At 44.3% G+C, this 14,330-nt stretch overlaps 1 protein-coding gene across 1 annotated transcript in view; it reads left to right on the forward strand.

Moving 5' to 3' along the window:
- The window catches only part of MLXIP (MLX interacting protein), a 160,446-nt gene that overhangs the window by 127,622 nt on the left and 18,494 nt on the right, over positions 1 to 14,330 (forward strand). Inside the window, exons 11-12 of the mRNA XM_030219870.1 lie at positions 4,284 to 4,449; positions 8,904 to 9,028. Of these exons, the coding sequence (XP_030075730.1) occupies positions 4,284 to 4,449; positions 8,904 to 9,028 (291 nt within the window). The remainder of the gene's footprint in view (positions 1 to 4,283; positions 4,450 to 8,903; positions 9,029 to 14,330) is intronic.

Here is a 14,330-nt window from a genome sequence, read left to right on the forward strand (position 1 = left end):
AAAGACAACATCTGCAACTATGTGCCTTATTAAAATAGTGTCTTCTCCCTCACCCCAGAAAGCAGAGACATTAACACTTGCTTTGAGGCAGGCACAAACGATCCACCTGAGTTTGTGTAAATGTACATAAGTACATAAGTAATGCCACACTGGGAAAAGACCAAGGGTCCATCCAGCCCAGCATCCTGTCCACGACAGCGGCCAATCCAAGCCAAGGGCACCTGGCAAGCTTCCCAAACGTACAAACATTCTATACATGTTATTCCTGGAATTGTGGATTTTTCCAAGTCCGTTTAGTAGTGGTTTATGGACGTCCTTTAGGAAACCGTCTAACCCCTTTTTAAACTCTGCCAAGCTAACCACCTTCACCACTTTCTCCGGCAACGAATTCCAGAGTTTAATTACGTGTTGGGTGAAGAAAAATGTTCTCCGATTTGTTTTAAATTTACTACACTGTAGTTTCATCGCATGCCCCCTAGTCCTAGTATTTTTGGAAAGCGTGAACAGACGCTTCACATCCACCTGTTCCACATCACTCATTATTTTATATACCTCTATCATGTCTCCCCTCAGCCGTCTCTTCTCCAAGCTGAAAAGCCCTAGCCTCCTTGTCTATCTTTCAGCTCTACTCATCTCCTACCCACCACTGCTCTCAGAAATGCTTGTATTCATTCTCTGAAAAGGTTTGTGCCACATTGGTAATGTGGACATCTATGCACATGTACCCCAAGAATGATTATTAGTATTGTTTTATCCACAGTAAAGCTTTATAACGGGTCCTGAAATCCAGTCCTCGAGGTCTACAACCCAGCCTGGTTTTCAATATTTCCACTATGATGATGTATGAGATCTTTTTGCATTCACAGCTTCCATTGCATGCAAATAGATATCATTCATATTCATTGTGGAAATCCTGAAAACCAGGCTGGGTTGTGGACCTTGAGAACTGGATTTCAGGACCCCTGCTTTATAACATTACTCCTGAGGGGGTCATTTTTGTAGCAGCCCATATATATTTGCAGGCTGTTTTCCAAAGTTAAATTTATCAATGTTAAGTTTGCTTTTGAAAGTCATCTTAGCAAGATGTCCTGAACTAAATTACAAACTGGTGACACGCTATATAATCAACAAGACCTTTTATTTGTCAACATTCAAAACTCTCAGCATCCAAGACTGAACACGAGCCGTGTTTCGGCCATTAGGCCTGCATCAGGAGTCTGAAAAGGATGTATATGTGTTTTGCACTGCCCTCTAAGATTTAAATATTAATCCAAATCGTCGACCAAGAAAATTCCACAGACATGCTGAGGTCAGCTACTAAGCTGTTGATTTATTGAATTGCTGATCCTGTGACAGGTTTACTCTGTTCGTGGAGTTTTCTTGACCGACGATTTGGATTAATACTTAAGTCTTAGAAAGAGATGTGAAACAGTTACACATATACATCCTTTTCAGTCTCCTGATGCAGGCCTAGCAACCGAAACACAGCGTGTGTTGAGTCTTGAATGTTGAGAATCTTGGATGTTGACAATAAAGATCTTGATTATAGAGTCACCAGTTTGTGGTTCTGTCACCTTCGCTGTGTTGTTGATACTAGAGGCTTTTTCTTCTGTGTTTTCATCTGAAGTAAATTACACCAGCTGTGTTGTGCTGGGAGTCTTGCTGAAAAATGCCTACTTTTCAAAATCAAAGTTCACACCTTTAAGTCTTAACCCCATGCAGACCCAGGCCCCTGGCATTGCTTTGCACATACAGAATGTACACTTCTAATTTTATGCACATATTGGGCAGGGAAGGTTCTCAATCCCTTTGAAAGAGACACCCTCCCTATGAAGTGATGGAAAGCTTGGAGTCTGTTGTTGTAATAGCAAGTAAATTTGGGAAAGGGGGGGGGGCAGTAACTTAATGGTAGACATGCCAAGTGGAGGGACCGGAACTCTGCTGTTTTGTTCCCAGGCTCAGCTGTGCAGTGGATGGGTTGGGGGGGGGCAGGGGGGCAGTCAGTGTGAAATGAGGCATTTGCAAATGAAGGCGCACAACACCACAACTCAATCTTGGTTTCAGTTAAGCTGGAAGGATACTGCTGGCTCAAAAATACTTTAGGTCATAGGAGCCAGCTCTGTGGGTGCTTGAGCACCCCCAACATTGAGAAACGTTCTTGTATGTGTCCAGGGAGGGATTGTTTCCATTGGGCTTAGTACCCCCAATAATTTTGAAAAGTTGGCTCTTATGCTTTGGGTAGTAAATTGGTTCTTGTCTGCTGTTATGTTCTCTGGGCTTGATATTAAAAAAAAAAAAAAAAACACGGAGTCCTAAATTTCAGCTCCTAAGGTAGGTGCCTAAATTTGCTCCCTTCAGTCAAACTTAGGAGCCAAATTTTGCCTAATTTATGACCCAAATGCTGATGATCAGTGCTAAGATCCTCTCTTTCCTGCTTTTAAAACCATTCCTGTTGCCACCTACTTTTTAGGCTTCTTCTAAATCTAGGTGCTTAGTGAAATTTTGAATATAAATTTAGGAACTTGGCCCTAGAATGGAATGCTCAAAGGTAGGAGCATAAACCCTTTGGGGTCATTTTCAGTAGGAGCTGGTGCAAGCAGCTTCTCTCTGGTTAGCTCCCGCTGACCAGCTTCTGGCTAGATATTCAGTGGCTCTATCCCTGCCTTGGCACTATCCAGGTAGCTTGTAAGCTATCTCGGTTGGAGTTGGGCTCCATTACAGTTCAGTTCTCCTGAGGACGCCTATCTATGGCAAAGCATGGACCATGTTGGGAACACAGGAAATGAGAATTTGGGAATAGAAGAGATGAGAACAAACATATGAGAACTATTTAGTCATAAAGATATGAGTCACAATGGAATGTGGGAATTTTAAGCATTGAAAAGCATTACACTATATTCATCATTGATCGGAAACAATCTGCCACCGTACCAGGAACATCACACCATTTAAAGTTAAGTGAAACTGTTTATAAAATTTGACTGCCTAATACTGAAGCAAAAATTGGTTTGTGAATGAAGAGAAAGATATATGAGAGAGAATGAATACAGGTAGTTAGGAATGGACAGTGTTGCTATGATGGTGGATGGGTGGTATTACAAATGAGATGACTCCGGTCAGTGTAATGCAACCAAAAACTGAGCACTCATCACAATATTTATTATAATACATATTTAGTTTTAAGTAAAATAAAAAATTATTAAGGTTTCTGAATTTTGGTTGTATATCAGATAATAGAAACCGAACAAGATCATAACCTAGTATATCTTACTGAGTATCCAGGTAGTGCCAAGGTGGAGCAAAGGCAGACCTAAAAGTTATTTGGCACCTGTGTCAGGATAGGTATCTGGGCAAGAGAGGCCAGAGAAAAAGCTGAATCGGTGGTACCAGGAAAATTTCCAGCGGGCACTGAAGAACCGGATATTACGTGCTGGTATTCAGTGCTGCTGGCCCGTACCTGGATATCTGGGCCTAGAAACATCCACCGTGGCTAGCAGTGAAAGTAATGTTGACCACTTCATCTAAATATTAGGTGGTTTGAATGATTTATTCTATTCTACCACAGTAAGATGACAGCAGGTAAAGACTGAAGTGACCAATGCAGTCTGCCTAGCCCAGTGGTTAGGGTTATAACTGCCATTCCATGTAGTTTATTCCCCCTCCCCTCATGCCTTTGTTTAGGCGTGTAACTTTATTTATTTATTGAGAACATTTATATCCCACATATTCCCACTAAGGCAGGCTCTATGTGGCTTACAGTGTTTTAATAAAAGAACATCATAACAATTCTAGTACAACACAAAGTATAAGGTACATAAAGGAGGGAAGGAACTGCCACTCCTTGCAGTTTACTCTCTCTCCCTGCATGCCTTAGCATAGGGTTATATCTGTCACTCCATGCAGTTTACTCCTCCCTCCCACCACCATGTCTGAAGGTTACCTCTCCTCCTCCTATGCCTTTGTTTAGGGATATAGCTGCCACTTCATGCAGTTTACATGGGGAAGACACTGCTTGCCCTGGGATTGGTAGCATGGAATCTTGCTACTATTTGGGGTTCCAGAATGTCATTACTCTTTAGGATTCTGGAATCTTGCTATTCTTTGAGATTCTACATGGAATGTTGCTACTAATTGGGTTTCTGCCAGGTACTTGTGACCTGGATTGGCCACTGTTGGAAGCAGAATACTGGGCTAGATGGACCATTGGTCTGACCCGGTGTGGCTATTCGTTTGCTTCTGTTCAGGGGTGTAACTTACAAGCTGATTTTTGTGTTGCTTTCTAGGCTCCTGGACAGACAGAATTTCATAGCAGTGTTCTTGTTGGGTCAGCCCAGCCAGCACCTGGTGGTTCACAGGCTCCATCTGTGGTGTCTAATCTCTTTTCTTCCACTAAGATGCAAGATGATAGTCTGGGGAAAGGGCAGCAAATATCGGCCATTCAAACATCAAGTAAGCATACTGGGGGATGATTTCGTAACAAGCTGTTCATGTGGAATGTCCAAAAACCGCTTGTTTTGTGCCTAGTTTATAAAGGCATCATTTCCCTAATACAGCACAATTTACACCTGCTTTGAAGACGATAAAAATGTGTGCGTATCCTCTGCCTTTATATGCATCTTTTATGAAATGCACACATACATCGCAACTCTACATCCAGTCCATGCAAACTACACCCCTGAGAACACCTACTTGCAGATCTCGTAAATGTAGGCACTGTCTTATGGTATGCCTGCTTCTTGTGCGTTTTACCCCACGCACAAATTTATAACAGCCATTTTCTGCAGGAAAAATGTGCTTTACATAAGGAAAATGCTTTCCAGAATTACCTCAAACAAGATAGGCTTTGCATGGCTTTCTGGTTGGGGTGGCTGTTCCTTTGATGGTGCCACTGATATAGATGCATCGCATGCCAGTGGTGGAAGTCCTTACGCAGGGCCAGTCCAACCACCAGGCGTCCTAGGTGTCTGTCTAGGTTGGCACAATTTGGAGGGTGGCATTAATGTAGCAAGTCTGCGTGCCTATGGAAGACCGCAGCTGGTACAGGACCTTGTTCATGTGTGGGTGCTCAAGGCCATGATATCTTCTATAGGCATACTGACTGTTGTGTTGGAGCCATCCCAGAGGGGTAAGGGTCGGGAAGTTGCTGACATCTTGGAGTGAGGAGGAGGGAAGGGTAGATAAATTGGACAATATTAGGGGGGGGGGGAGGGAAGAGACATTGAACACAACAGAGGGGAGGGGAGAGATGCTGGTCAGTACGGGGAGGGGAGAGGAGTGGGAGTAGGGCAGGAGAGAGACGCTGGACAATAGTGGGAGGATAGAGAGGCTAGACCACCACAGAGAGGAGTGGAGTAGCAGAGGGAAAGAGACACTGGACACCATGGGGGGCAGGATTAAGAGAGGGTAAAGATGCTGGACAACACGGGGGTAGGAGTAGGGGAGGGAAGATATGCTGGACAACGTGGGGGGGGCAGGAGTAGGAGAGGGAAGAGATGGAGAATATGGATGAGGAGGGAGGAAGAAGGAGGAGAGAAACCCTAGACACTATAGAGGAAAGCAGGAATGGGGAGGGGAGAAACCCTAGACACCATGGGGGAAAGCAGGAGTGGGGAGGGGAGAGGCGCTGGACACCATGGGGAGGAGCAGGAGTAGTAGTAGGGGAGAAGAGAGATGCTGAGCAATAGGAGGTGGGAGTAGAGGAGGGGAGAGAGGCTATACACCATGGGGGGAGAGATGCTAGATACCATGGGGAGAGCAGGGGCTGGGGAGAGATGCTGGACACCACGGGAGAGTAGGGAAGGAGAGAGGTGCTGGACAACACAGGGGAAGAGAGTTGGAGTAGGCAAGGGGAGATGCTGGATACTACAGAAGATGGGGGGGGGGGGGGGAGCGGGAGTAACAGTGATGAATACCAGGAGATTAAGTAGCTTGTTTGGAGCCACATAAGGTTGATGCAGTAAGATTATTAAGCGTATGTTAAAGCTGTGTGCTGATGCTTAGTTCAAGGCTTCCTAACGCAAGCATAACACCAAACATTTACTTGTTGATGCTGTAACCAAATTGTATGCAAATAGGCCTTGTGTAAAACTTGTGCGCTAACATAGGAAATCACACTGGACTCATGCACACAGAGATCTGCGCTAGTGGCATCTAGAGCTTACGCACAGACCTGAGCACAAAATATTGCATCGGCACATGGAGTTAGATGTGCTGGAATGTTATTCTATGCACAAATCTTTTTCAGTACTGATATTTATGCACAGAACAGCAACCAGCACATGTTCATTTAGAGAGCTAGAAGATTCTGCGGCAAAAACAGTTTGATATATTAAAATGGTATCCGGCAAGTTCCCACCCACCAATTTCCCCCCTGGACAATTCCCACCTAGGACTGTTCTCCTCTGACCAGTTCCCACCCAAGGGGGACAATTCCCCCCTGGGACTATTCCCTCCTGGCTACTTCCCACCCTACAAAGTTTTTTTTTTTTTCTTAAAAGGATCTAGTTATTTTTTCGTCGGTCTTTTAGAATAGGGTCTCTCTCTTTTTTTTTGTTTTTTGTTTTGTTTTGTTTCTTCTGAATTCCCATAAGCAGCATTGCGTTGTTTGACATGGTATTGCGTGGCATCAAGAGGAATGGAAGTGAAGCTCTTTCAGTCGCTGCCGGGAAGGTCGAGCAGTGGACCTGGTGACACTTGGAATCGTGCAGCAAGGTTGTGTTACAAAAGCTTGTTTTGTAGGTTTGATTTGTGGTGGGACTTGGTGTGTGTTAGGGAGTGGAAAAATTTAGTGCATTTTTAAAAATTTAGTTAAGTTGGTTTCTGATTGGAATTTTTTTATGAATTTGGTTTTGTTTTTCAAATGTTTCTTTGTGTATTGTTTTGGTAACTGCAAATCTCACTGAGACAGTGTTGGGGAGTGGTACAAGTTATTTTAATTTTTTTTTGGTGTGGCGTAGTATATGAAAGGTAACGTTTGGGGGTGTGTGGGGGGTATTGCCTCTCCCCCAATGATCTGGAAGGGGAAAGGGAAGGAGATTAATTGTCCTAGTGTGTTTTGCATTTTTGGGGTTATGGGTGGGAATTGTCCAGATGGGAACTGTCGGGTGAGAACAGACCTAGAACCTTTAAAATATCTGGGTTATGTGTCTCTACGTATAAGACCCACTCATGATAAAGATAATCAGATTGATCTTTTTGCAGTTAGACTGGATTCTGTGGATGATTTTATTGTTAATGATGATTGGACCTGGGAGCTCACTATTTGGTCCGATCATTTTAAATTGCAATTTACACTTTATATTTCAACAATTTTATTGATGGAACATTTCACAGTACATAGTCAGTATCCATAATATGCAGGACAATAAATGCGATATCTTACATACATTTATACAGTTACTACGTGCCATCAAGCTTTTTTATAATTCCCCCCCCCCCCCCCCCCCAAGGCCCCTTTCCCCAAACAAGGGACAATGTTACCTGTGGTCACCTAAGGGAGAGACATGGTTAAAATAGTATCATGGAATGTGGGAGGGGTAACTTCTGCAATTTACACTTTACTGTACAGAGAAAACTGTAGAGTTTTTAAGGTGTCCCAAGAGGAGGAGGGGATGGGGGCAAATAAAAGGGCCCCTTATTTTCTTATCAAGAAATTCTAACTTTGATTCTAGAGAGTCCTTATTGCTTCTTTATCCTTACCCCAAAAACGTTAAATATAAGAAAAGTTTTGCCAGTACTTTTGCATACCAAACTGCTTCTCATTGGAACGGCCTTCCACACAATATTAGAAGTCAGGCTGGCTATGGCACTTTTCCGAAAATTGCTGAAAACTTTTTTTATTTAGGAAATGTCTGACTTAATTGATTGATGTGGCCTGTGGTTCTTAGGTTTGTGCCTTGGAGCCAGTGCTCAGAATTTTTATTTCAATTTTTTTCTTTTCTGATTTCTGTAAACTTACCCTCTTGTTTACGAAGCCATACTAGCGGCTGCCGTGCGCTAATGTCAACAGCCCATTCACTTTGGGCTTTGTCGGCATTGCCGCGCAGCTTAGTAAATGGGGGGGGGGGGGGTTAATTTGTTTGATGTAATATTTCCTGGGAATGCCCATCATCTTTGAATATGTAACCCACACTGGATAGGTATGTGTGGGATAAAAATGACCTGTAATGTAATGCACAACTCCAGTTGCCAATATAGTAGTGCTTAGACCTGTACCTGGGCATCTACACAGCTTTCGACAGTCCATTAGTTCTGTCTTGTTTTTCTTTCTTTTCTATTTTTTTTACCCATGCTCGTTGTGGAGCCAAGAAAAGTGGTGGGTCTTATACGCTAGTAGTAAAGAGAAGGAACAGGCGCAAAATCCTCACTAGTGTATCTGCAGAAGAATGAGCTAACCTTTTAAGCCTCCTGACTTAGCGATAAGCCCCGAGGTTAAGCTCAGCCTTTCGGTCTTCTGCGCACTTCTCTTTATTTGGGCAGAATAGCTAATACCCTCATTATCATGGATTTAAACATGCTGGGTGCTGGTGACTATGCAAGTCTTTCTGCAGGGTTAACTTGTGCGGAAATCTTTACTCGACATGTTCCCCTCACAGAATTGTACGATAAAGCCATGTTAGCCTTGCACAGAGTCTAATGCACTTTATTCACCGGCCCCGGGATCAGCAGTGGAAAGAGGACTGCAACCAATATTTCCAGACGCATAGCTGAAGTGGGCAAGCTCTATGTTGAAAGGCATGAGAGTGGTTTTCTCTAGCTCCATTGTCGGTGCTTCATTCAAGTTGTACGAGACTTGTGAAATTTTGCTTTGACGAGTTTGTGCTTATCCTTTGGAGGGTGAGAGAGGCCTTTTAACCTTGTGTTTGCTGGTATGATTGAACAGAATTTATTTTTTTCTTCTGAAGGTCGAGAGTGTCAGAATTCAGGACAAGGTTCTCCGTGTGCCTCTGAGCAAAGTCTGAGTCCTCAATCCCCGCAGAGCAGCTGTACAGGGAAATCCACAGCTGACTCGCAGACCGTAGCGTTCAAGGTAAGCAGATGTCTCTCCGCTGCCTACCTCCACTGGTTTCCCTGATTGTACATGCACTGAGAACCAGTCACGTGGTCAGTGGGTTCTGTAGCCAGGTGCACAGATGTAATCCCCCCCTCTCCCCCACACACACATCCCTCCTTTGATGGTCACAACTGCAACAAGAATGGACCCTCCACTAGCACCAGTCACAGTTTCTTAGAATACTTTACTAACCAAGAAAGATGTATAACAGAGTGCAGCCAGCTCCAGGGTACAAACAAGGCAGCAATTATGCATCAACAAACATCATGTTGGGGAGTAAATACAATACCAAAAAAGCTACATTAATTTTTTTCAAGGTCACACAAAATGAGTAGGGGCACCAGATCCTAAATCCTGTAAACTGCAGACTTGGAGAATAAATGAAGCACAATACACATGAAGAGGGTAACAGCAACTCTGTATTTTCTTGGATCTTGAAGTAGAGAATGTATTTATACTGATTATTTCCATTCAAAGATGACCTAATCCCCAATCAGTCACTTTTGTTTTAAATCATTCAGATCATTGCTGATTCCTGATGCAGGAGCTCAGCACTGAAACACAGAACCGTGTCGAGTCCGAGTCTTATCTTCTGAATTTCCTCCATCTTTTGGGAATTTGTTTTATGTATACCTATGATCTTTTCTTATCATAATAATGTACAGGAAGGTCCCACGACTGCTGTATTTTGGTTTGTTGCTGCTGCTGATTCAGGAAAGCAGCAGCAGTGAAACAAGAGGGCCCCTTGAGGTTTTTTTTGGAATCCTTGGTGACTGGGACGTTAGTAACTTTGAGGTCCTTTTACTAAGGTGCGCTGAAAAATGGCTTGCGGTAGTGTAGGCGTGGGTTTTGAGCGTGCGCTGATCCATTTTTTAGCACGCCTGTAAAAAAGGCCTTTGCCAAAAATGGACGTGCAGCAAAATCAAAATTGCCACGTGTCCATTTTGGGTCTGAGACCTTACATAGTAACATACATAGTAGATGACGGCAGAAAAAGACCTGCACGGTCCATCCAGTCTGCCCAACAAGATAACTCATATGTGCTAATTTTTGTGTATACCCTACTTTGATTTCTACATGTGTTCTTCAGGGCACAGACCGTATAAGTCTGCCCAGCACTATCCCCGCCTCCCAACCACCAGCTCTGGCACAGACCGTATAAGTCTGCCCAGCACTATCCCCGCCTCCCAACCACCAGCCCCGCCTCCCACCACTGGCTCTGGCACAGACCGCATAAGTCTGCCCAGCACTATCCCCGCCTCCCAACCACCAGCCCCGCCTCCCGATCTTGACTAAGCTCCTGAGGCTCCAATCCTTCTGCACAGGATTCCTTTATGCTTATCCCACGCATGTTTTAATTCCGTTACCATTTTCATTTCCACCACCTCCCGCGGGAGAGCATTCCAAGCATCCACTACTCTCTCCGTGAAAAAATACTTCCTAACATTTTTCTTGATTCTGCCCCCCTTCAATCTCATTTCATGTCCTCTCGTTCTACCACCTTCCCATCTCCAGAAAAGGTTTGTTTGCGGATTAATGCCTTTCAAATATTTGAACGTCTGTATCATATCACCCCTGCTTCTCCTTTCCTCCAGAGTATACATGTTTAGTTCAGAAAGTCTCTCCTCATAGGTTTTGTAACGCAAATCCCATACCATTCTCGTAGCTTTTCTTTGCACCGCTTCAATTCTTTTTACATCCTTAACAAGATACGGCCTCCAAAACTGAACACAATACTCCAGGTGGGGCCTCACCAACGATTTATACAGGGGCATCAACAGCCCCTTTCTTCTGCTGGTCACACCTCTCTCTATACAGCCTAACAACCTTCTAGCTATGGCCAATGACTTGTCACACTGTTTCGTCACCTTGAAATTCTCAGATACTATCACCCCAAGAGCCATTGATCTAGCGGTAAAGAATCTGGGCGGTAATGACCCACGCATGCCAAATGCCACTTGGCATGCGTCCGTTACGCGTGATCGAAAATATAAAATATTTTTCAGACGCGTTTATCAGACGGGCGCCAAAAATGAAATTACCGCAAGAGCCATGTAGTAGTCAGGCGGTAACTCCATTTTGGCGCACGTTGGGGCGCGTGTAGATGATTATGCGGCTTAGTAAAAGGGCCTCTTTAATAGCTGGCTCAAATACGGACTTTTACATGCAGCTCTTTATTGGAAGAACAAGATAAGTACTGTTTTATGTTTCAAGGCCCGGTCAGGCTTTTGTATTCATGGAATTATTTTGGGGGGGGAATTATATATTTCAGACTGTAGGGGAACCGTAAGTAGATTTCTGGGAGTTTTAGGTGTATGTTATTCCTGGCTGTTTTTTTCAGCGGTGGTTTTTTCTCCCTAGGCCTGATAGAATGTTTACTGGGAGTTGCTTTCCACCACTTACTGGGAGTTGCTTTCCACCACTGTTTTTACAGAAGGACTGAGGCCAGTGAAAGAAACCCCATTGAGGTTATTGTAAAAGTCTGACTTTTCTCATGGTAGCTGAGGCTTCTGTATATTTCAAAGTATCAACCCCCACCATAAGAATAGCCATACTGGGTTAGACCAGTGGTCCATCTAGCCCAGTATCCTGTTTCCAACAGTGGCCAATCTAGGTCACAAGTACCTGGCAGAAACCCAAAGAGCATGGGTTTCTGTTAGCACTGACTGCAGGATCATTCTGTACTAATCTGGCTTGTTTAGTGTTCTAGTTGATGTATTGATGTATTGATGTTCTTATGTCCACTGTAGTAGCCTAGTGGTTAGTGCAGCGGACTTTGATCCTGAGGAACTGAGTTTGATTCCCACTGCAACTCCTTGTGACTCTGGGCAAGTCACTTAACCCTCCATGGTCCCAGGTACAAATAAGTACCTGTATATACTATGTAAAGCGCTTTGAATGTAGTTGCAAAAACTGCGGAAAGGCGTATGGTATATCAAGTCCCATTCCCTTTCCCAGGTAGATCCTTGTTGTGAATTGTGGAAATTACTGCTATTATGGTATGTTGGAATTGGTCTATAGGTCCTGAACGATGTTTGTACTGTTTGTATTTCTTCACTTTATGCTTGGTATTGGACTTTGGATTTGAATTTTATAGCATTTCTGGGATGGGCGGGACAAATTGTTTGTTCTTTTGGCCACTGTCGGAGACAGTGTGCTGGGCTTGATGGACCCTTGGTCTGTCCCAGCATGGCGATGCTTATGTACTTATGTAGTAATAGCTCAAGGCAAGTTACAATTAGGTGCAGTAGGTATTTTCCTGTCCCCGGAGGGCTTACAATTTAAGTTTTGCATCTGAGGCAATGGAGAGTTAAGTGACTTGACCAAGATCTCAAGGAGCATCAGTGGGATTTGAACCCTGGCTTCCCTGGTTCTCAGCCTGCTGCTCTAACCATTAGGTACAGCTAATGTTTGGCAACTCAACAGCAATCTAATACAGGTTAGCAGAGCTAAAGCCTGCTGGCCATTTGGCAACTTACTCAAAACATTGATAGGTCAATTATTTTATGGTTGCCAGTGACCTCAATATTTCTGTTACTGTACTACTGAATATTACTATTCACGTGGCCAACTGGAAGATGCTGGACTGGGGAACTAGGGCTGACTAAGAGCCAAGTGTTAAAGTATCTGTAAATACTATTCTGTTCAATATGTTGTATCATTTTGCTATGCATTATTTTGGGTTTTTTTTGGTACATAATTCCCCGGCGTGTATACAGTGTGTATAAAACAATCCTAACAGAGGTACTGGGGGAGGCAGCTGGTAGACAGTGAAGGAGTTCTTCTCTGCTGTGTTAAAAAGTGCCCCTGCTTGGTTTTTTTTTTGAGTGGGTGCTTATACAGGAGGAGCAGTGTTCCCTTTTAAGCAGTATCTGAGTAAAATTCAGAATAGTTATATAGGCAAAGAAGTAGGGAAGGCATGCAGAGTATGGCTCATTTCCAACCTCCCTGTGAGTGTTGAAAATGTATATGTGTGTTTAAATGTCTGTATATTACTCCTGCAAGAATTCTGTACCCCCCCCCCCCCCCAAAAAAAAAAAATCAAAATTCTGGGAAATAAAATTCAAAATTCTGCGCACAAACCCCTCCTGTTTACAAAGCCACGCAGCAGTGCCGACACAGCCCATTCAAAGTGTGGCATTAGCGCACCACAGTCGCTAGCGCAGCTTTGTAAACAGGGGGGTAAATTCTGAAAGTTTGTCATAATTAACCGGTATTACAGCCCCTCTCTCTATACACAGATACCCATATTTTTCCCAGCTCCCCTCCTGGCACTCATAGCATCCATCTTTTTTCTAGCCCTCCTCCCTGCGCCCACACAACATCCATATTTATTCCAGCCTCCCTCCCTGTACCCACACATAGCATACACCTTTTTTACAGCTCCCTTCCCCTCCCCCCACACATAGCATTCACCTTTACAGCCCATCCTCCCTCCACTCACACACCCCCAGCATCCACCTTTTTTACAGCCCCTTCCCTCCACAGCATCCACTGTTTTTATAGCCCCCACCTACCTTTACAGCATCCACCTTTCCATCTTTTTTTAAAGCTCTCTCTCTCCCTCCACTGCATCCACCTTTTTTTTTTTTACAGCCCCCTCCACAGTAGCCACGTGAGGTAGGAGGAGCTGCATCAGGAGTATCTCATTGGTGTAGGAAAGAACCCCACTTTTTCCTGCCTGCTGCTGCTGCTCTGGGCTGGTGCTGCTGCTTTTTCCAAATGGTCACGAGACTTCCTGTGGCAGTCTCACGAGATTACCGCTTGGAGTCTCAGTGGCCATTTTGAAGAAGTGGTGGCCCTAGTCAGAAAGCGGTGGCAGCGGGCAGGAAACAGGGGGTTTCTTTCTTGCCCTTGAAGAGACCACTAGATCACCAGGGCGTGCTGAGGTAGGCCCGGAAGGGGGACAGCAGGGGAACCAGCCAGCCAGCACTCCGGGCTCAGGAGGCGGCGGGGGGGACTGACCGACCAGCCAGTCAGCTTGCTCTTCTCTGAGCAGATTCTGCACAAAAATGTTGAGTCCTGCGCAAATTCTGCACTCCGCAGTCACGCAGAAGTCCAGCAGGAGTAGTATTTTGTATATAAGAAGTGCTCACTAGGTAATGTAATGGAAAATTTTCACTTTTGTCAACTCAGAGGGAACATTGCTGAGAAGAGGTCCAGTCGGATGAATGAGCGCAGCACTGCCACTGAACTCTCTGACCAGCCTGAGAACTTAATATGTAGCTGTAGAACATTTTTAACAGTCTGCTGTGAGCAGTGAATCATTTTGCTGGCA

Source organism: Microcaecilia unicolor, chromosome 11 (genome assembly GCF_901765095.1).
Source record: "Microcaecilia unicolor chromosome 11, aMicUni1.1, whole genome shotgun sequence".
Lineage (NCBI taxonomy): Eukaryota > Metazoa > Chordata > Amphibia > Gymnophiona > Siphonopidae > Microcaecilia > Microcaecilia unicolor.